Source organism: Mustelus asterias, chromosome 8, assembly GCF_964213995.1.
Source record: "Mustelus asterias chromosome 8, sMusAst1.hap1.1, whole genome shotgun sequence".
Taxonomy (NCBI): domain Eukaryota; kingdom Metazoa; phylum Chordata; class Chondrichthyes; order Carcharhiniformes; family Triakidae; genus Mustelus; species Mustelus asterias.
The window spans coordinates 98,838,134-98,862,510 of record NC_135808.1 but is presented as its reverse complement, the minus strand read 5'-3'; the positions used below and the strand labels follow the sequence as shown (position 1 = coordinate 98,862,510).

The following is a 24,377-nucleotide window of genomic DNA, read 5'->3' as shown; positions in this document are numbered from 1 at the left end:
AGATCTATTAGTGTACTTTTGATGTTTATGACCTCTAGTTTTGGTCTTCCCCAAAAGTAGAAACACCTTTTCCACATCGAACCCTTTGTTAATCTAAAGAGACCTCTTATTATCATTCCTCAGCCTTATCTTCTCTCGAAAAAAGATCCCCAGCTTGTCCATCTTTCCTTTCAATTCTGGTATTGATTCTTGGTTCTACCTCTTCAATATTACTATATACTTTATTTTCATTAATGTTTGTGAAAGATAGATAGATTTTAATACAAGGCAATTTCTGCATATCATAGAATCAGAATGCTAACAGCACAGAAGTAGGCCATTTGGCCATGATGTCCATGGCAGTTCTGTGCAAGACAACTTAGCAACTCCCACTCACCCTCCTTTTTTCCCCAGAGCCCTATAAATATTTTCTCTTAAGATAACTACCCAATTCTCTGAGGCTGGGGTTGAATCTACCTCCACCACACCCTCAGGCAATGCATTCCAGATCCCAAACACTCCACCCACAAAGAAAAATTTTAAATCAGTGTCTTCTGGCTATACAGCCCTTCTCCCTACACATACTCTGTCCAGTTCCCTCATGGCTCAGAATACCTCTATCAAAGCACCTCTTCTCCAAGTAGAACAACTGCAGCTTCACCAATCTATCCACCTGAAGTCTATCACTCCTGGAATCATTGTTGCAAATCTTTTCTGCACCTTCTCAAATGCCTTCACATTCTTCCTGAAATGCAGTACTCAACTGGACACAATTTTACGGGATCCCACGGTCCCCAACCCCTCCCAGCTACAAAGATCAGTTCGGGGGGGGGGGCTCCGCCAGCTGTCTCGCTGCAATTTAACACAGAGCAGCATTAATTGCTTTAAGTGAGAATCTGCCTCTCTCTCAACAGGAAGGCCCACAGTTGCCATTACAAAGACTACAGACAGTCCCACCATGTCAAGGAGTTCACAAGAGGTCCATATAAGTCTAAGTTCAAGGGTCACGATCATGGTGGTGAGAGCCCAGGATGGAGAGACCACAGGGTGGGTTAAGGGCAGGGAGGTGGTCTGCTTTTGGGGGAATTGCCTTTGATGGGTCCCATGGCCCAGAACCCACCCATCTTAAAAGGTGGATAAGCCACAATGCTCTCCCCCAATCCCCTTAAAATTGCAGAGGCGGGGTTGGTGAAATGGCCCATAGGCAGCAGACAGGCCACCCTCAGATTTTACAAGCCTCCACAGCTTCAAACCTGCCAGTGGGGACTGTAACATCTAGCCCAATACTCCAGTTGAGGCCAAATCAGTGTTTAAAGCAAAATTTAATCACAACCTCCTTGCTTCTGTACACTATTCCCTTCTTTAGAAAGTCCATTGTCCGGTATGCTTTGTTAACCATTTTGTCAAGCTGCTCTGTCACGGATTTGTGCATAAATAACCCCAGCTCACTGCACTGACATCCTGTTGCATTTTTAATTGTATGTTGCCTCTCTTCATTCATCCAATCAAAATGAATCATTTCACACTTTTCTACATTAATTTCATTTGCCACTTTTCCATACATTCCACCAGCGTTCCTATTTTCCCTTGGAAGTTTTAACACTGTACTCCGCACCACTCATGGCAAGTTAAGTTATTAATTTTAAATTTAAAATCTAATTTCTGCAGTATAATTACACACTGTCAACCAGTGCAAAATTCCAAAGGAATGACTGGATTTACTCAACTGACTTTGCAACTCAGAGATCTGCACTCTGTGCAGCAAAAAACATTAATAGAATTCTACTCCATGCTTTTTCAGTGATCAAAACAATAGAATTTCTGCTGTAGCTCTGACTTTCAAGGACCCTTTTTTAATAGCAGTGTACACTAAACACTGTAGCTTTCAATACAAACGTTATGCGGTCTCAAAACATTAACTTACACACACTAATATTGTCTGAACAAAATATGTACATTGTACCAAAAGAGGTTCAGATGATAAGTTATTTATTCTTCCGTTAGGTATGCAACATTTTCCACAGGAAGCAAATTAATCAGACTTTCTCATTCAAATCCTAGAACAAGTATATTGCATATCAGAACAAATAATTAAATTCCCTAAATCAGTACAATAATATCTGTAGCTTTGAACATTAAATGTGGTCATCTGCCTTAGGAGATTTAAAGAATACAAGTTGCATCTAAAAAGCAAAACTGACAGGTAAATGATTATTTACTTACCAGCAAGCAATGCATATTCACTGCAGTTTTCTCAATTATATAAACTATTTTCAACCTAACAGTTTTTGCCTCCGCACCTTTCTTTTCCTCATTCTGGGAGTCCAAAACATCCTGGCATTCTCAATGGAAACGTTAAATGGTGGGTTCACAATCACAAGTGATAACAGAAAATTGGAATGACAAATGCCTTACCCTTCCTACCGGAGAACCACAGCATACAGTGGCGAAACATGGCACTAGCTGGTCAAATTAGCATTACAGAGCAGTAAGAAAAAGCAATGATGACAAGAAAATGAAGGATAGAAGACACAAATAATGCAGATGGAAGAAATTGTAGGTTTGTAGGACATAAGGCTCCACCTTAAAGCCAGATGCTGCTTTCAGCTTTCTTGTTAATGCACATCTGCAGTCCTAAGTAGAGACACAACCCTGCTTGGCTCAGTCGCTGTCCTGCCCGTGCTGCCACAGTCCTCACACTGCAGAGCAGCAGTTAAAAGAATACCCAGCAGTTCAGACTAATGCAAACAGAAATGAGCACTTCTTTTCCCTTTATAACTTATCCTTCAATTTTATATATTATCCAAATCCTGGTGAAATGATTCTTTGTTTAACACGTTTTTAAATCCAGTGTAGTCAAACACCCACAGTTCTAACCTGCAGATCAAGATCCAGAATGTTTAACACAGTCTGATGGGTGCTTCACAAATACTGTCAAAATTTCTGTCCACAAACAAAATGCCAAGCATCAGTATTCATCCAATCTTTCTGAAATCAGAGTGCTTTCTGTCTTCCCAATGCATGTCAAAATCTTCCTAGTTCTCACCTTGAAAATGGAACGTCTTCTGGTCCACCGTGACTGTGAAGGTGCTGTCATCCTCATCGTCTATACCAATCACAGCTCCCTGTGAAACAAAGAGACCAAAAAGCCTGGTGAAATAAGCAGTGACATCATCAGCCTACTGCACTGGAATGTTAACAGGCTGAGAAGGTAGAGGGAGATACCAAATACTGCAGATCAGATTCACTTGCAGCAATCCTGCCCAAGAGACTTCAGTGAAATTCAAAAGCATAAAAATGTCTAAACGTGCATGCAGCACGTTCTGATGGAAAATATGTGAAATAAATAATTCATTAGTTAAGCTAAAAGTAATTCAGCAATAACATTACAGGTTTAACATACACATTCCTAATCAGTACAAGAACAGCAATCAGTGCATTTCAATATTAGTCTAAAAAGGGACAGTAGTCACTGATCTGTATTGCTGTAGCTATGCATTTTCTGTTTTCAAATACTGGGAAAGGATTCAAACTGAAAATTTGTCCAAAGAAAAACATCCACACTTTTAATAAATCACTTTTTTTAAAAAAAAACCTTTTCAATGTGCTGTTTGCAGATATCTGATTAAGATCAGTCTGGACAGCTTCAGAAATGCTGAAGTTGATGATGTATCTTATGCGAGATGGCAGCTTCCATTGGTGAAAACTGATAAAAATGGCTCAAATCAGTCCAGGGATATTAATTCAATTCTGTCCTAACTGCATTTAAAACATACAAACATAAATAAACTAACATGTTAAATAAATCTTATATTATTGAAAGATCTTCTGTCGAAATGTTCTCTCCACAACTACCCAACTTGTGCATCCAGTATTTTCAGTTTTTGCTTTCAGATTTTACTTACATGGTTAAATTTGTTTTTATAGAATCATAGAATAGTTACAGCACAAAAGAACATTCAGCCCATCGTGCCCAAACAGGATGTCTGCAAAAGCTACTCAGCTAGTCCCACTCTCCCAACTGTATCCGTGCAAATCTTCTCTCTTCAGATAATTATCCAATTCTCTTTTGAAAGCCACAGTTGATTCAGTCTCCCCCACATCCTGAGACAGTGCATTCCTTATCCAAGCCCTCACTGCTTCCTCACTCTCTCTCTTCTCTTTCTCCCCCCCCTTGCCCTTTGTTTTTTTACCATTCAGCTTAAATTGGTATTTATTATCAAATCTGACTCCATTTTTGCAGCAGCTTTCATGTAAAGCAACTTCAAGTGTTTTGTTGTGGCAATGAGTTGGTGGCAGCAAGTACTGGAGTGAGAGAAAACTATAGGAAATGGAGTTTATCTAATGTGAGGCATGGAGGGGTAGGTAGAGATAGAAGAGCAAGATGGGAACTTGCACAATCTCAGGATGCCCTAAAATGTTTCACAGCTAAGAAAATACTTTTGAAATTAAGACAACGTAATATCGACAAATGCAGACAATTTTTATACAGCAGTGTCCTGTAACCAGCGAGTTCAATAACCAAATAACCCATTTTAGGCGTTGGTTGAGAGATAAATGTTGGTCAGGATTTCAGGAGCATTCTCTTAAGAGTTCCATAGGAATATTTATGTTCACCCAATAGGATAGACAGGAGATTGGTTCGACACCGGAAATATAACACCTCCAACAAAACAACATTAGTCAGTGTTGCACTGAAGTGCCAGATAGAATGCAGTTTAAACACACAAACTTCTAACTTGAAAATGAGTGAGTTAACTCTGAGATCTATGGTTGACATATTGGTTATTTTACACTTAGACATATATTAAACCCAAAATTTAGCATGGCTAGATGGATTTAGGTTATTTGCATTATACTCTTCCACTTACCTACCTAGCGCCATGCTGCAGCATGTGTAACAAGATCAGGATTTAAACACCAACCACTAAAACTAGCGAACATTTGAAAAATGATCCTTAGCTTCAAAGCATCGGTAGGGTCACATCTACCAGTCCACGGTAGATGTGACCCTACACGGTATGTGTATAGAAATCATATATCTGGGCATGTTGCGATAATACACCCTTTAGATAGTATGCACTATAGACATAGCGGGACGGTAGCACAGTGGTTAGCACTGCTGCTTCACAGCTCCAGGGACCTGGGTTCGATTCCCGGCTCGGGTCACTGTCTGTGTGGAGTTTGCACATTCTCCTCGTGTCTGCGTGGGTTTCCTCCGGGTGCTCCGGTTTCCTCCCACAGTCCAAAGATGTGCAGGTTAGGTTGATTGGCCAGGTTAAAAATTGCCCCTTAGAGTCCTGTGATGCGTAGGTTAGTGGGATTAGCGGGTAAATATGTGGGGGTAGGGCCTGGGTGGGATTGTGGTCGGTGCAGACTCGATGGGCCGAATGGCCTCCTTCTGCACTGTAGGGTTTCTATGATTCTATGATTTTCAGTGTGCTCACAAAATTAGTTCTGTAGTCTTCACTGAAATATTGGCATCATCTCACTTATAACAACACGTTACACAGAAACAAGCTAAAACTGTCCAGAATAACAATGTTTGAAAGTTGTTGTTTGGTCAATAATACAGCTACGATTGTTCTTAAGGTGCAGCTATAGTTGCTTTGGGAAGGTAATGAGTTTTCTTACATCAAGTCATCCCATGATGGGATTATGTGGGAAATTCCAGGATAATAATCCAGCTTTGAAGAAATGGTGCTTTATAATTGAAGATAGCATGCTGTGCTAGTTGGAATAAAACTTATATAATTGTCTTCCCATGATATCCGTCTCGATATAGAAATCATATATCTGGGCATGTTGCAATAATACACCCTTTAGATAGTATGCACTATAGACATAGCATGCCAGTGATGGTGGAGGTGACAAGTGAGAACAGTGGCAGGTACCCCAATCAAATAGTTTGCTTTGTCCTGAATAGCATCAAGCTTTTAGTGTTTCTGTGACTGCAACCGTCTAGATGAATACTTAATATTCCATCCCACGTCTGACTTCACTGTTGTACATCGAGATAGGAATTGAGGGCTTGGGAGGCAAGCCAATTGATGCTGAACAGCTGAACCTTGCCCTGCCACGGCAGCCACATTGTTCATTTGGCTAGTCTAATTACTATTCTGTCAGTGACCCCAAGTTAGTGATGTTGTGCTACTTGGCAATGGCGGTGTCAGTGAAGGTTAAGCAGCGGTGTCTGGACTTTTTCTTCTTGAAGACAATGATCCATGTGAAACAGGGACTCCTCGGGCACCGACAACTCCAGGCTTACAACCTTCTACTTTTTGTGTTAAGATACTGGTCTGAAGGTTTCACTCTCCAAAGGATGCTACCAGACCTGCTAAGCAATGTTCTCGCTAACCTGTATGGTTACACGGCAACTTGAAAGATGCCACCCAGGCCCGAATCTGAAATGTGCACGGCCGCAAAAAAAAGGAAACCTTGTGCGCAAGTACACCTGAATGGAGCAATGCTGCTGAGTATTTCCAGAATATTCTGTTTTTGTCAGGCTACTAGATCTGGAATTCCCTTACTAAATCTCTCCATTAGAGGCAATACGATGGCACAGTGATTAGTGTTGATCCACTGGAAGGAACTCTTCAGTTATAGGCAATAAAATAAAACAAAACATACTCCAACTTATCAAAGTAAAACATTTAATAAAGAAACTTCATTACTCCAACACTTGAGTCCTCACCCTGGACCATTCCAAACTCCATAATTCCCAACAGCTTCTTATTTATACTGAGTCAGCTGACCACCACATCATTTTGTCATAGTTTACCGGGTCAGCTGACCCTCACAGCACATTACCATTGGTCACATTACAACAGATCCAATGTTATCATTGGTTACATTCTAACAGTTAGCACGGCTGCCTTACAGCGCCACGGATCCAGGTTCGATTCCAGCCTAGGGTGACTGACTGTGTGGAGTTTGAACGTTCCCCAAGTGTCTGCGTGGGTTTCCTTCGAGTGCTCCAGTTTCCCCCCCAACAGTCCAAAGATACGCAGGTTAGGTGGACTGGCAATGCTAAATTGCCCCTTAGTGTTCAAAGATGTGTAGGTTAAGAGGGGTAAATGCATGGGGTTACAGGGATAGGGTGTGTGTGTGGGGGGGGGGGGTGGACTGGGTAAGATGCTCTGTCAGAGTTGGTGCAGACTCAATGGGCTGAATGGCCTCCTTCTGGATTGTAGTGATTCTATGATTTCTCCATCTCATTTTTCTGTTAAAACATGCTCCTGGGAAGTGTTGAGACATTTTACTACACAGAAGGTGCTAAATACATGTTTTTGCTGATGCCAATAAGAGGCAAATGTCAGAGTGGTATAAGCAAATGTTAGGGATTAGTGAACCACAGATGGATGTGGTGGTAATGTTGAAGGAACAAACAATGGGGCAAGAGAAAGCATAATGTAAAGCAAATAGTGACCCAGAGACCCAGAATACTCTGGGAACCCACATTCAAATCCCACAACAGCAGATCCTGAAATTCAATAAAAATCTGTAATGAAAAGCCCAATGACAACCATGAAACCACTATCGATTGTCGTAAAAACCCATTTAGTTCACTAACATCCTTTAGGGAAGGAAATCTGCCATTCTTACTTGGTCTGGCCTACATGTGACTCCAAATCCACAGCATAGAGTCAGAGGTTTACAACATAAGATCATAAGACCATAAGACATAGGAGCGGAAGTAAGGCCATTCGCCCATCGAGTCCACTCCACCATTCAATCATGGTTGATTTCAACTCCATTTACCCGCTCTCTCCCCATAGCCCTTAATTCCTCGAGAAATCAAGAATTTATCAATTTCTGTCTTGAAGACGCTCAACGTCTCGGCCTCCACAGCCCTCTGTGGCAATGAATTCCACAGACCCACCACTCTCTGGCTGAAGAAATTTCTCCTCATCTCTGTTCTAAAGTGACTCCCTTTTATTCTAAGGCTGTGCCCCCGCGTCCTAGTCTCCCCTGTTAATGGAAACAACTTCCCTACGTCCATCCTATCTAAGCCGTTCATTATCTTGTAAGTTTCTATCAGATCTCCCCTCAACCTCCTAAACTCCAATGAATATAATCCCACGATCCTCAGACGTTCATCGTATGTCAGGCCTACCATTCCTGGGATCATCCGTGTGAATCTCCGCTGGACCCGCTCCAGTGCCAGTATGTCCTTCCTGAGGTGTGGGGCCCAAAATTGCTCACAGTACTCCAAATGGGGCCTAACCAGTGCTTTATAAAGCCTCAGAAGTACATCCCTGCTTTTGTATTCCAAGCCTCTTGAGATAAATGACAACATTACATTTGCTTTCTTAATTACGGACTCAACCTGCAAGTTTACCTTTAGAGAATCCTGGACTAGGATGGAAACAGGTCCTTCGGCCCAACTTGTCCATGCCGCCCAGTTTTTAACCACTAAGCTAGACCCAATTGCCCGCATTTGGCCCATATCCTTCTATACCCATCTTACCCATGTAACTGTCTAAATGTTTTTTAAAAGACAAAGTTGTACCTGCCTCTAATACTGCCTCTGGCAGCTCGTTCTAGACACTCACCACCGTGTGAGAAAACAATTGCCCCTCTGGACCCTTGTGTATTGCTCTCCTCGCATCTTAAACCTATGCCCTCTAGTTTTAGACCTCCCTACCTTTGGGAAAAGATGTTGACTACCTATCTTATCTTAGCCCCTGATTATGTTATAGGACTCTATAGATCACCCCTAATTCTCTTACGCTCCAGAGAAAAAAGTCCCAGTCTATCCAGCCTCTCCTTATAACTCAAACCATCAAGTCCTGGTAGCATCCTAGTAAATCTTTACTGCACTCTTCCTAATTTAATATCCTTCCTATAATAGGGTGACCAGAACAGTACACAGTATTCGAAGGGTGGCCTTACTAATGTCTTGCACAACTTCAACAAGACATCACAACTCCTCTGTATCCAATGTCCTGACCAATGAAACTGTAATAACTCCACGGAGGCGAAAGTCCCATCACCAAGTTACTTTATTTACATCATACATCTGTACACAGCCAGTTCTCCAGTTGCTCCCTATTGAATCAGGCTGGGAGTCTGACACACCTGCTTTAAATAGGGAGCATGAGGCTTCCTGATTTAACCATCAATTAAGACTCATCAGGTGTTTCTTTCGATACCAACCAAGTAAACGAACTCAAACTAACTTAGGGACAAAGTAAAAGGGGCAGCTCCCCAAAAGAAAGGGGGAACAGCCCGAACCAAAAACAAAGTCGAAAGGAAACTTAAAACATCAAACCAAAAGGTGATCATCAGGGTCGATAATACACCCCAGCCCCTGCGGTGCCCAGCGGTCACGGAAGACGTCAACCGCGCCCGTGGACACCGCATGCTCCCTCTCCAGAGACACCTGGCCGCGAATGTAGCCGCGGTAGAGGGGCAGACAGTCGGGATGGACGGCCCCGTCGATCGCCCGCTGCCTGGACCTATTGATGGCGCGTCTCGCCAGGCCCAGGAGCAGGTTAAAACTCATCAGGTGGTTCATATTCTAGCAAGCCAACCTCATTAGCCTGGCTGAAATCATCACACTCCTCCCTTCCCACCACCCCTCCCCCCAAAATCCGAGGAATCCCTTCGGTTTGCTTCCCTCAGGGGTCTTTTCCTCTGCTTGAGCGCCGGGTCAGGATCCTCCAACTCGGCCTCCGATGTTGGCGGTGTGTAATGGTTGGGCACCCGTCTCTTCCGCAGCGAACGTTGGAGGTCTGGTTCCTTGTCCACTTCAGCTGGTAGGGGAAAATCGCTGCAGCCTCGTCCCATATCCACTTCGGACCCCCAAGATCCCCATCAAGGGTGCAGGGGAGGCAGTATTGGTTTGTCGAGGGGGACTCTGCCCCTCCTTAGGGCTGCAGGGCGGACTCGGCTCTGGGACGGGTGGAGAGCTTGAGACCCGGACCTGGTCCAAGCGTTTCCTTACCATTGTCTTGCCTATGCATACTTGGTAGGATACCGGTGCAATCCTGGACTCAACTGTTCCGGTTACCCAGGTGGTCCATTTGCATAATTTCTGACCCAAAAATTCTCTCCCCCACTTTAAAGTGTCTCTCTTGGCGAATGTTGTTATGGCCCCTGCATTGGGCTTCCTGGTGTCTTTCCACCTTTCCTCCCAGGTTTGGCAAAAACAGGCTCAGTCTGGTGCGGAGCTGTCTGTCCATCAGTAACTCTGCTAACGCAGTTCCCATGTTGGTGTGTGGAGTGGTCCTATAGTCAAATAACCACCTTGAGGAGTTTCATCTCTCATGAGGCCGCTGGCTGTTTTTTCAACCCAGCCTTCAACGTCTGGACCGTTTTCTCCGCTAGCCCATTTGATGCCGGGTGATAAGGTGCCGTCTTGATGTGCTGGATCCCATTTGATTTCATAAATTTTGTGAACGCTGAACCATTATTGGAAACTAATATCTCTGGGATCCCGTGCGTTACGAACAAGGTGCACAGTTTCTCAGCGGTTGCTGAGTTTAGTTTATAGACACCTAACCACTTGGAATGGGTATCTATCATCACCATGGACCCCATAAACGGGCCTGCAAAAATCGACATGGAGTCGTGACCATGGTCTGCCTGGCCATTCCCACGGATGCAGCAGGGTTGCCGCTGGTGCCTTCTCCCCCTGTCCTACCAGTTTCGCTATGTCTGTGTCCAGACCTGGCCATAAGACATAGCTCCTGGCCAGCATCTTCATTTTTGATATTCCAGGGTGCCCATGGTGTAGTTCGACCAGTATGTCCCGACGGCCCTGCCTTTGGACAATGACCCGTGCTCCCCACAGCAGTATCCCATCTTCCAACGTGATCTACTCCCTCCTGCTCCAGTACGGGTGGAACTGTGGATGGACTGGTCTTTCCAGCTGCTCTGTTAGCACCAGGTGCTTTACCTTCGCCAACACAGGGTCTTTCTGCATCCACTGGCGTATATTGTGTGTATCCACTGGGAGGGTATCCATAAAGTTTATCGTCATCACGGTCTCCTCCATTCTGGGTACCAATGGTGGGGTGTCCGGTAACGGTAGCCAGCTTAAGGCATCGGCATTTGCCATTAATCCCTGGTCGGTGCTCCAATCTATACTGATATGCTGCCAGCAATAATGCCCAACGCAGGATCCGGGCTGACACTATCGGCGGCACTGCTTTGTCTTCCTTCAGTAGGCCCAGCAAGGGTTTATGATCTGTTACAATCGTAAATTTTCACCTATACAAATACTGGTGAAACCTTTTGACTGCGAAGATTACCGCCAGTCCTTCCTTTTCAATCTGGGCATATCTTCGCTCTGCCATTGCCAGGGTCCTGGAGGCGAACGCTATTGGCCGCTCTTGTCCGTTCTGCCACCTGTGTGCCAGGACTGCGCCCACTCCATTTGGGGGCATGTCACAGGTGACTACCAATTCCTTATGGGGTCATAATGTACCCATACATTTTTCGGATGAGATTTGCTGTTTAATTTTCTTGAAGACCCTGTCCTGGTGGGCCGACCATTCTCAAGTTTGTCCCTTTTTTAACAACTGGTGGAGGGGATCCAGAATGGAGGCCCTATTCTGTATGAATTTCCTCTAGTATATTACCAGATCTAAAAACGACTGTAGCTCCTGGATGGTTGTGGGAGCCAGGGCATCTTTTATTGCTCGCACCCGATCCTCCAGAGGACGTAGGCCCGACTTATCCACTTTGTATCCAAGGTAGATTACTTGTGGTGCTAAAAAGACACATTTCTCCCTTTTCAGACACACTCCCGCTGCCGCAAATCTCCTGAGAACTTCCTCCAGATTCTGCAGATGTTCTACTCTTGTTTTACCCGTAATGAGGACATTATCTAGGTAAATGGCAACCTGTGGTAACCCCGGTAGGATGCTCTCCATGGTCCTTTGGAATATGGCACAAGCTGACGAAACCCGAAGGGTAATTTTTTATACTGGAAGAGGCCTTTCAGCGTATTTATTGTGGTGAATTTTTGTGAATCCCCGTCCAGCCATAGTTGCAGGTATGCGTGGCTCATGTCCAATTTTGTGAATAGGAGTCCTCCTGCCAACTTTGCGTACAGGTCCACAATCCTGAGAATTAGGTATTTGTCTAGCTGAGTGTAACAATTTATCGTCTGTTTGAAATCACCGCAAAGGCGCACCGAGCCATCTAGCTCCAAGATAGGAACCACGAGTGCTGCCCATTCCGTGAACTGAACCGGTTTTATTATTCCTTTGTGCTGTAATCTTTTGATTTCCGCATCGACCTTTTCCCTTAACGCAAATGGTACCAGTTGGGCTTTGCAAAACTTTGGGACAGCCTCCTGGTCGACGTGCAATTTTGCTTTGACTCCTTTGATTGTCCCTTGGCCTTCCCGAAAAATCTTCAGATATTTGCTCAGGACCTCATTCAGGTGACCATTTTCCAGCTGGAAGATATTTGTCCAATCTAGCTGGATCTCTTTTAGCCAATTTTGCCCTAATAGGCTCGGTCCCGAACATTCCACTACCATTAATAGGAGCCTAACTAATTGTTTCCCGTAAGCAACGAGCACATGGGTTGTACCCATCACTTTCAGTGGTTTCCCCGTATAGGTTTTCAGCCTTGCCGAAGTTTTGGACAGGGCTAGGGGCTGGAGTCCAGTGCGCATCTTGTTAAACACTGTCTCCCCTATGACCGATACAGCGGCGCCTATGTCGACCTCCATTCAGTCTCACTGACAATTTGATGGGTCCTGATTTTATCATCGCTACGCACAGTAGCTGTTCCTCAGAGGTAGGGGGAGCTTCCAGGTTGTGCATTCTCCTGCCCCTTGGCCTACGTGTTCCATGTTGGTTTAGGAGACTTGCTTTTCTTCTGTGCATCCTGACACTGGCAACCATAGCAATGTCATGTCGGGTGGGGCTCTACAGGAACTGCTGTCACTCTGGGCTTAACCTGACCTTGTCTAGGTGGGGTTCTATAGGCAGACTTGAGCTCCCTCGTATCCAAATCCTTCCGGAGGGCCTCTATGTAGTGGCCTGCCCCATAGTGGTAGTCCCCTAACTCAGTCTCCCTGGTGTTAGCCTCTACCTCCAACGGGATACCTTGGAGCTCATTCATTCGACTTGCTGCTTTTTCTAATGACAAGGCCAGCTGTCATGCCTGTTTACAGTCCAGCTGAGCCTCCGCCAACAGGCGTTTCTGTATAGTCATATCTTTAATTCCGCACACCAATCGGTCTCGGAGTATCTCATTTAGTGTCTCCCTGAATTCACAAGCCTCCGCCAGAGGTCTTAGCCTTGTTAGGAAACTGGTGATTGACTCCCCCGCTTCTCTAAATGTGGAGTAAAAATTGTACCTCCGCAGGATCAGGGGTGGCACTAAGTTTGACAACTCTTGGAAGGACGTTGTGTCCGGTGCCTCCGGGAAAGTTAAACTGCGCATAATTGCAAAAGCTGCTGGTCCACACGCAGTCAGCAGGATAACCCTTTGCTTCTCTTCTGAGGTTATATGGTTTGCCCTGAAGAAATACTTCATCCTTTCCACATATTGGGCCCAGTCCTCCACTGCAGGGTCAAGAGAGTCCAATGTGCCAAACAGTGGCATGTTTTCTCAACACTGGCTTACCCTCAATATGTGCGGTGATTCAGCAAGTTCCTTCAGGTCATTCCTTTTTCCTCATCGCCACTGTAATAACTCCAGAGGCAAAAGTCCCGTTAACAAGTTACTTTATTTACACCATACACAGCCAGCTCTCCAGTTGCTCCCTGCTGAATGCAGGCTGGGAGTCTGACACACCTGCTTTAAATAGGGAGCATAAGGCGCCTTGATTTAACCATCAATTAAAACTCATCAGATATTTCATACTCTACAAGCCAACCTCATTAGCCTGGCTGAAGTCATCACAGAAACCAAGCATGCCAAATGCCTTCATCACTCTGTCCATATGTGACTTCATTTTCAAGGAGCTGTGAGTCTGTTCCCCTAGATCTCTTTGTTCTATAACTCTCCCCAACGCCCGACTATTAACTGAGTAGGTCCTGCCCCAATTCAATCTACCAAAATGCATCACCTCGCATTTATCTAAATTAAACTCCATCTGCCATTCATCAGCCCACTGGCCCAAATAATCAAGATCCCGTTGCAATCCTAGAAAACCTTCTTCACTGTCCACTATGCCACCAATCTTGCTGTCATTTGCAAACTTTGCTAACCATGCCTCCTAAATTATCATCCAAATCATTAATATAAATGACAATTAACAGTGGACCCAGCATCGATCCCTGAGGCACACTGCTGGTCACAGGCCTCCAGTTTGAAAAACAACCATTGGTATTCACGAAGGAGAGGGGCGTGTTAACCGGGAGTGTCTCGGAGGGAGGTGTTGACCCGTTAGAGAAAATCTCCATTACAAGAGAGAAAGTGTTAGGTTTTTTAGGGAACATTAAAACTGACAAAGCCCCAGGGCCTGATGGCATCTATCCTCGACTGCTCAGGGAGACGAGAGGTGAAATTGCTGGGCCTCTGACGGAAATCTTTGTTGCTTCTTTGGACACGGGTGAGGTCCCTGAGGATTGGAGGATAGCGAATGTGGTCCCGTTGTTTAAGAAGGGTAGCAGGGATAACCCAGGAAATTATAGGCCGGTGAGCTTGACGTCCGTGGTAGGGAAGTTGTTGGAGAGGATTCTTAGAGACAGGATGTATGTGCATTTAGAACGGAACAATCTCATTAGTGACAGACAGCATGGTTTTGTAAGAGGGAAGTCGTGCCTTACAAATTTGGTGGAGTTTTTTGAGGAAGTGACAAAAACGGTTGATGAAGGAAGGGCCGTGGATGTCGTCTATATGGATTTCAGTAAGGCATTTGACAAAGTCCCACATGGCAGGTTGGTTAAGAAGGTTAAGGCTCATGGGATACAAGGAGAAGTGGCTCGATGGGTGGAGAACTGGCTTGGCCATAGGAGACAGAGGGTAGTGGTCGAAGGGTCTTTTTCCGGCTGGAGGTCTGTGACCAGTGGTGTTCCGCAGGGCTCTGTACTAGGACCTCTGCTATTTGTGATATATATAAATGATTTGGAAGAAGGTGTAACTGGTGTAATCAGCAAGTTTGCGGATGACACGAAGATGGCTGGAATTGCGGATAGCGAAGAGCATTGTCGGGCAATACAGCAGGATATAGATAGGCTGGAAAATTGGGCGGAGAGGTGGCAGATGGAATTTAATCCGGATAAATGCGAAGTGATGCATTTTGGAAGAAATAATGTAGGGAGGAGTTATACAATAAATGGCAGAGCCATCAGGAGTATAGAAACACAGAGGGACCTAGGTGTGCAAGTCCACAAATCCTTGAAGGTGGCAACACAGGTGGAGAAGGTGGTGAAGAAGGCATATGGTATGCTTGCCTTTATAGGACGGGGTATAGATTATAAAAGCTGGAGTCTGATGATGCAGCTGTATAGAACGCTGGTTAGGCCACATTTGGAGTACTGCGTCCAGTTCTGGTCGCCGCACTACCAGAAGGACGTGGAGGCATTGGAGAGAGTGCAGAGAAGGTTTACCAGGATGTTGCCTGGTATGGAGGGTCTTAGCTATGACGAGAGATTGGGTAGACTGGGGTTGTTCTCCTTGGAAAGACGGAGAATGAGGGGAGATCTAATAGAGGTATACAAGATTATGAAGGGTATAGATAGGGTGAACAGTGGGAAGCTTTTTCCCAGGTCGGAGGTGACGATCACGAGGGGTCACGGGCTCAAGCTGAGAGGGGCGAAGTATAACTCAGACATCAGAGGGACGTTTTTTACACAGAGGGTGGTGGGGGCCTGGAATGCGCTGCCAAGTAGGGTGGTGGAGGCAGGCACGCTGACATCGTTTAAGACTTACCTGGATAGTCACATGAGCAGCCTGGGAATGGAGGGATACAAACGATTGGTCTAGTTGGACCAAGGAGCGGCACAGGCTTGGAGGGCCGAAGGGCCTGTTTCCTGTGCTGTACTGTTCTTTGTTCTTTGTTCTTTATCTGCAACCACCCTCTGCCTTCTGTCGTCAAGCCAATTTTGTATTCAATTGGCTACTTCACCCTGGATCCTGTGAGATTTAACCTTATGCAACAACCTACCATGTGGTACCTTGTCAAAGGCCTTGCTAAAGTCCATGTAGACAACGTCAACTGCACTTCTCTCATCTACCTTCTTGGTTACCCGTTCAAAAAACAAATGTGGTTAACTCTTAAATGCTCTCTGAAATGGTCTAGTAAGCCACTCAGTTCAAGGAAAATTAAGGGTGGGCAATAAATCTTGGCCCAGCCTGCGATCCCATGAATGAATAATTTTTAAAAAAGGAAAATTATGTTGGGGCAGAGGGATACAGAATCAGAAAGGCCCTTCAACCCATCGTAGTTGCGCTGTGAAAGACAAACCATCTAATTATTCTAATCCCATTTTCCAGCACTTGGCCCATAGCCTTATGCGCCTTGGCATTGTCAGTGCACATCTAAATGCTCATGGAGCTGTTAGTGCCATGCAATAAATAAGCAATATAGAGTGGAGGGAACAGTTAGGATTTCTGAAGTAGGCATGGGCAAGAAAAATCAAGGCTACACCTCTACACACTGCTTTTTAATAGAGGGCACAAACTAATCACCTCATCATATTCCTTCCCTGTCAAGCACACATCATCTCAGATTTAAGAACATAGGGCAAAGGAAATAGGAGCAGGAAGAGGCCATCTCATTCCTAGAGTGTGCCCCATCATTCAATAATGGCTGATCTTCTACCTCAATGCCATTTTCCCCCCCACTATCCCTTGATGCCTTTACTATCTAGAAATCTATCAACCTCTGTATTGAACATGCTGAACGACCCAAGCCTTCACAGCACTTTAGAATCTTTGAAATTCTCTGCCCCAAAGTTAAGAAATTCTCTCTCATTGCAGTCCTAAATGGCCTGCCTCTTGTGAAGCTGGCTCTCCACATACCAGCCAAGGCAAACATGCTTCCTACATCTACCTTGTTAAACCCTGTAAGAATTCTGTATATTTCAATAAGATCGCCTCTCATTTGTCAAAACTCTAGAGCATACAGGCCCAGTCACTTTAAGCTCTCGTCCTGGGATAATCCCACCATTCCAGACCTGTGGACTTTCGCTGCACTCCCTCTATGGGAGATACATAAGGAAATCCAAACTGTTGCCAATACTCCAGGAGGTCTCATCAGGGCTCTATACATTTGCAGTAAGACATCTTCACTCTAGTACTCTAATCCTCTTGCAATAAAGGCCAGTATACTATTTGCCTTCCTAATTCCTTACTGTACCTACAAACTGGTTCTCAGTGACTCATGAACCCAGATGCACTTTGGTTTTCCTACCAAAGTGGGAAACTTGACTGTTTTTCACATAATGGGGGCAATTCTCCCAGCCCACTGTGCTGCTTTGTAGCGCAGTGGGCCAGGAGACCCAGGTGGAGGCCATTTCGCGGGCGCCCCACTGGGTGCCACGCCCTCTGCGAGTCTCCGGCAGCCGGATTTCTCGCACCATCAGCTCTGTGCCAACAATAGGGGTGGAATTGCTTATTTTCAACACTCTGGGATAAAGATCATAAAGTCCAGGGGTTTTATCAACTTTCAGTCCCATTAATATCTCCGGTAGTATTTTCTTACTAATTTCTTTCAAATCCTTATCCCCAGTAGCCCTTAATTCTCTAGTATTTGTGGGAGGATTTTTATACCTTCCTCTGTGAGAACAGACTCAAAGGGAGCAATCTTACCTTTTTGCCCTGCCGGCGATGGGTGGGGCAAAGCCAGTAGGATCGCGAGAGAGCCAAGAAATCAGGTTCGCGCCCGATTTCTCACTTCTTGCGATCTTACCAGCACAAGGCTGAATATATTATTTAAATATTTGTAAATTCTCATTTAAATGGAATTAGCGAGCCTAGGATAGAATCATCCGGGCTCACTTCCCTGTGTGGCCTCACCGGGGAAGGTTATTCTCAGTGAGGATCATGTATGGTCCCCCATCAACAGGGACCAGACATGATGGCCTCGCTGATAGAACCGGAAGTCGGGGGCAAGCGGAGTTGCAACTTGGGCAGTGCCACCCTGGTACCCACCAGAATTTGGGGCGAACCACTGCACAGCGATTTGGTGGGGTGGGGGGATAGCTATAGCAGCAAAGGCAGTGACAGGTCTCTGCTGCTGTCAGCACAGAGAGCTGTGCATGCGCAATGGTGCCCTCTGCTGCTATCAACCAGCTTTTGGGCAATTTAGGTCCCACCCATTCCCCCTATAGGCGGAAATCAAATCTAGGGATTTTTTTAAATTGCACAGAGTGCATAAGATTCAACTAGAGACTAGAAACCTGGACTCTACAGTTCCTAATAAGCTTTATCACTGCTAGTAAACCTTACTTCTACTACTAATAAAGCTTTACAAATCAATTACATGTTTCCCAGTTTCCCACAGGGATCAGTGCTAGGGCCCAACTCAATTTACACAAATGATTTGGATAATGGGACCAATGGTATGGTTGTTAAATTTGCTGATGACACAAAGTTAGTCAGGAAAATAAGTTGTGAAGACATAAGGTGGCTACTGAAGGATATAGATGGGTTAGGGGAGTAGACAAAGATCTGGCAAATGGAGTATAATGTGGGAAAATGTGAGGTTGTCCATTTTGGCAGGACAAATAAAAAAGCAGCATATTATATAAATGGCGAGAGATTGCAGAACTCAGATGTAGAGGATCTGGGTGCCCTAGTACAAGGATCACAAAAGGGTGCTATGCAAGGAATTAACAAATCTAAAAAGAGGGTTATTGTTTGGTGCAGGGGAATGGAATACAAAAATAGGGAGATGATGCTTCAGTTTTACAGTGCATTGAGAGGACCAGATCTGGAGTACAGAGTACAGTATTGGTCTCCTTATTTAAGGGAAGATGCAAATACATTTGAAACAGTTCAGAGAAGGCTTACTAAATTAATACCTGGTGTGTGTGTGCGCGCATGTTGTTTTAGGAGGGCTGGGCAGGGTAAACTTGTACCTGCTGGAGTTTAAGAAGGTAAGCAGCAACTTGATTGTAACATACAAGATCCGAGAGTGTTAACAGGGTGGGTATGAAAAGGATATCTCCTCTTGTGGGAAAATCTCGAATTGGGAGCCACTGTATAAAAATGTGGGGTTGCCCATTTAAGACAGAGATGAGGGAAAAAAAATGTTCTCATTGTTGAGAGACTTAGGAATTTTCCTCCTCAAAAGCGATTGAGGCAGAGTCTTTGAATACTGTTAAGGCATAACTAGACACAGATTCTTGATAAAGCAAGGGTGTGAAAGGATTTTGGGGATAGGCATGGATGTAAAGTTGAAGTTAAAATGAGATCAGCCATGATCGTATTGAATGGTGGAGTAAGCTCGAGGGGCTGAGTGTATGTTTGTAGCAGGTTGTTGTTTGTGCAATTTAGGTCCTGTGTTTTTCTCCATTACAACAATGACCACCTATCAAAAATGACTCACTGACTATGGCCACTTTGGGATATTGCAAGGATCTGAAATACTCTCCTTTCATTCTTTAATAAGGTCCGTCAATGCTGGTTCCTCTAACTCTCTGGGGCTAGTATGGGAAATTTCATGCAGCATTTCACACATCAGAAGTTGAGACGAAGACACTTAGCTGGAGCAGAGTAGAGACTGAATTTGTTTTAGAGCTCCACTGCACCATAACAAAGATTGAATGAACATTCTCTGACAAAGAATCATCCAGAATTGAAATGTTAGCTCTGTTCTCTCTCCACAGATGTTGTCAGACCTGCTGAGATTTTCCAGCATTTTCTGTTTTTGAATGAACATAGAATCTAGAAGCAGGAGTAGGCCAATCGGCCCTTCAAGCCTGCTCTATCATTCATTTTGATCATAGCTGATCAAATTCAATGTCCTGATTCTCCTCCCCACCCGCCCCCCGCATATCTCTTTAGCTCCAAGAGCTATATCCAATTTCTTCTTGAAATCATACAACGTTTGGCCTCAACTACTTTCGGTGGTAGTAAATTCTACACATTCACCACCCTCTGGGTGAAGGAATTTCTCCTCACCTCAGTTCCAAAAGATTTACCCCTTATCCTCAAACTATGACCCTCTAGTTCTGGGCTCCCCCAGCATTGGGAACCTTCTTTCTGAATCTACCCTGTCTAACCTTGTTAGAATTTTATAAATTTCTATGAGATCCCCTCTCACTCTTCTAAACTCCAGTGAATATAATCCTAATCAATTTAGTCTCTCCTGATATGACAGACCTGCAATCCCAGGGATCAGCCTGGTAAATCTTTGTTGCACTCCCTCCAAGGCAAGGACATCCTTCCTCATTAAGGACACCAAAAATACACACAATACTCCAGGTGTGACCTCATTAACATCCTAGTTTGTCCAAATTGTATTTCTAGAAGCACAGAGCAGTAGTCAAACAATTAATCTGTACATTTTGACAAAACAGTACTGGAAGAGATTTGGAGGGTTAAGAGCAACCCTGAGAACAAAGTATGGGAACACGAAAGAGAAAATAATAAAAGCAGATTAAGCACACAAGGTTAAAGCGAACAACCTTTTAAGTACTAATATAAAATATTTAACACTTAATCTATTCATGAAAATTGAATGTCATGAGCTTGACTTCCTTTAAATTATTAATGATCAAATGGACACGCTTATTTATCCTTGGTCACAAAATGTAAAACTTTCAGCAGCTGCATTTTTCATACAAGCTCATGATTCCAGCTAGCAAGCAACAAGTTAGGGGCATAAACCAAATCATGTTGGTTATTAAATTAAAACTCCACAAAGATGATTTTTGAATGAACAGATTTTGATACTGGTTGGCTTCCATGGTTATAGCACAAGGGAGCAATGTTCTCTTTAAAATGTAGTTGCTCCTCATGGTCTGTTTTTCAGTGCACAGCCCATTTTGATCAGTGCAGTTTCTTTATTGTTTTTTGCACAGCTGTGTACATGCATAATCACAAAGCGAGGCCGCTGCACAGTTGCCACCTGTGGAGTTTAGCAAGAACACTAAGGGAGTCAGAGCAACAATCCTTAGGTTATATGGGTACACGCTCACTGGAGCATGGTATGCAGGTGTACTCTAGTTGCAATTTTCAAGTCATACATTTCAGTCCTTACTATTGTATCTATATCCAATCTATAAAATATTTCCCAAGAGACTTGCACCTTGATGTAGTGAGGCGGCTTGTGTGCTCCTATTACCACAAGAGATATGCTAGCAGCATTATTACTCTTGGTGGGGTCCTCTTATTGCAGGGTTGAGAGTCAGGCTTAAAAAACTGTCGACATAAAAATACCGGTTGTTACATCATCAACAACTTACATTTATGTAGCACCTTTGCAGGAGCATTGTGAAAGCAAGTATGGCACCAGTCCACATCAGGAAATATTAGGGGAGGTGGTGGCATAGTGCTTTTGTTGCTGGACTTGTAATCCAGGAACCCGGAGAATGCTCTGGGGACCCAGGTTGGAATCCCACCATGGTAGGTGGTGAAATTTGAATTCAATATAAAAATCTAGAATTAAAAATCCAACATGAAACCATTGTCAATTGTTGTAAAAGCCCATCTGGTTCACAGGGGAGGAAACTTATGTTCCTACATGTGCCACTGTACATCTACCCGGCAATGTGGAAATTTGCCAAGGGATGTCCTGTGCACAAGAAGCAGGAGAAATCCAATCCTCTCGTTACAACCTTGGTTCAAACATGGACAAAAGAGCTGAATTGTGACGTGAAAATTACTGCCCTTGATACCAAGGCACAATTCAATTGAGTATGGCATGGCATCAAAGACACCCAGCAAACTTAGAGTCAATGAGAATCAAGGGGAAAACTCTCCACAGGTTGTACCTAGCAGAAAGGAAGATGGTTGCAGTTGTTATCTCAGCCCAGGACATCACTACAGGAGTTCCTCAGGGTAGTGTCCTAGGTCCAACCATCTTCAGCTGCTTCATCAATGACCTTCATTTCATCTCAAGGTCAGAAGTAAGGATGTTTGCTGATGATTGCACAATGTTTAGCACCATTCATGACTCCTCAGATACTGAAACACTATGTCCAAATGCAACAATGGACAATATCCAGGCTTCAACTGACAAGTAGTAAGTAACATTGCACCACACAAGGGTCAGGCAATGGCCATCTGAAACAAGAAAATCTAATAATTGCCCCTTGACATTCAATGGCATTGCCATCACTGAATACCGTATGATAAGCATCCTGAAGATTATCACTGACCAGAAACTCAGCTGGACTACCATATAAATACTGTGGCTACAACAGTATATCAGAAGCTAGGAATCCTGTAGAGTGTAACTCATCTCCTGAATCCCCAGTCTGTCCACAATCTACAAAGGCGCAAGTCAAGATTGTGATGGAATACTCTCCACTTGCCTGGAAGAGTGCAGCTCCAACAATGCTCAAGAAGCTTGACACCATCCAGGACAAAGTAGCCATTTGATTGGCATCATTTTCACAAGCATTCACTCCCTTAACTACTACAGTAGCAGCAACATGTACCATATACGAGATGCACTTCAGCAACTTGTCAGACCTACTTCAGCAACATTTTCTAAACCCACGACTTTTCCACCTAGAAGGACAAGATGTATTGGAATGCCATCACCTGCAAGTTCCCTTCCAAATCACATACCATCCTGAATGGAAACTATATCACTTTTCCTTCACTTCGCTGGATCAATATCCTGGAACTATCTTCCTGGCAGCATTGTTTGAATCGATAGTCACGGGTGAGGTGCCTTAAGATTGGAGAGTGTCAAATGTGCCTTTGTTTAAAAAGGGCTGCAGCGAAAAGCCTGGGAATTACAGGCCAGTGGGCCTCACATCTGTGGAGGGTAAGTTGTTGGAAGGTATTTTCGAGAGACAGGATCTACAGGCATTTAGAGATGCAAGGACTGATTAGGGACAGTCAGCATGGCTTTGTGAGTGGAAAATCATGTCTCACAAATTTGATTGAGTTTTTTGAAGGGGTAACCAAGGTGGTAGATGAGGGCAGTGCAGTTGACGTTGTCTACATGGACTTTAGCAAGGCCTTTGACAAGGAACCACATGGTAGGTTGTTGCACAAGGTTAAATCTCACAGGGTCCAGGGTGAGGTATCTAATTGGATACAAAATTGGCTTCTTAACAGAAGCCAGATAGTGGTTGTAGAGGGTTGTTTTTCAAACTGGAGGCCTGTGACCAGCAGTGTGCCTCAGGGATCAGTGCTGGGTCCACTGTTATTTGTCATTTATATTAATGATTTGGATGAGAATATAGGAGGCATGGTTAGTAAGTTGCAGATGACACCAAGATTGGTGGCATAGTGGACAGTGAAGAAAGTTATCTCCAATTGCAACGGGACCTTGATCAATTGGGCCAGTGGGCTGACAACTGACAGATGGAGTTTAATTTAGACAAATGCGAGGTGATGCATTTTGATAGATTGAACTAGGGCAGGACTTACTCAGTGAATGGCAGGGCATTGGGAAGAGTTACAGAACAAAGAGATCTAGGGGTACGTGTTCATAGCTCCTTGAAAGTGGAGTCACAGGTGGACAGAGTGGTGAAGAAGGCATTCGGCATGCTTGGTTTCATTGGTCAGAACATTGAATACAGGAGTTGTACAAGACATTGGTACGGCCACACTTGGAATACTGTGTATAGTTCGGGTCACCCTATTATAGAAAGGATATTATTAAACTAGAAAGTGTGCGGAAGAGATTTACTAGGATGCTACCGGGACTTGATGGTTACAGTTATAAGGAGAGGCCAGGATCGACTGGGACGTTTTTAAAAACTGGAGCGTAGGAGGCTGAGGGGTGATCTTATAGAGGTCTATAAAATAATGAGGGGCACAAATCAGCTAGATAGTCAATATCTTTTCCCAAAGGTAGGGGAGTCTAAAATTAGAGGGCATAGGTTTAAGGTGAGAGGGGAGAGATACAAAAGTGTCCAGGGGGCAATTTTTTTCACACAGAGGGTGGTGAGTGTCTGGAACAAGCTGCCAGAGGTAGTAGTAGAGGCGGGTACAATTTTGTCTTTTAAGAAGCATTTAGACAGTTACATGGGTACGATGGATATAGAGGGATATGGGCCAAATGCAGGTAATTGGGATTCGCTTAGGAGTTTTTAAAAAAAGCGGCATGGACAAGTTAGGCCAAAGGGCCTGTTTCCATGCTGTAAACTCGATTGTGGGTGTACCTACACTGTACAAACTGCAGCACAAGGTGGCACAGCATCATCTTCTCACAAGCAATCGGGGATGAGCAACAAAATGCTGGCTTAGCCAACACCCACATCCTATGAAAGAATTATACATTTTTTTATAAAGTTTACAGAAGGTAGAATGTGGCACACCAGCCTGGATTTTGTTGGATTAGTCATGTCTAG

General features: G+C 44.3%; 1 protein-coding gene across 2 annotated transcripts in view; it reads right to left on the bottom strand.

Annotated features, from left to right (window-relative positions):
- Window positions 1–24,377, bottom strand: part of osbpl9 (oxysterol binding protein-like 9) — a 212,380-nt gene that overhangs the window by 150,714 nt on the left and 37,289 nt on the right. For both annotated transcript variants that reach the window (XM_078218560.1, XM_078218561.1), the window contains exon 3: window positions 3,026–3,104. In XM_078218560.1, the coding sequence (XP_078074686.1) occupies window positions 3,026–3,104 (79 nt within the window). The remainder of the gene's footprint in view (window positions 1–3,025; window positions 3,105–24,377) is intronic.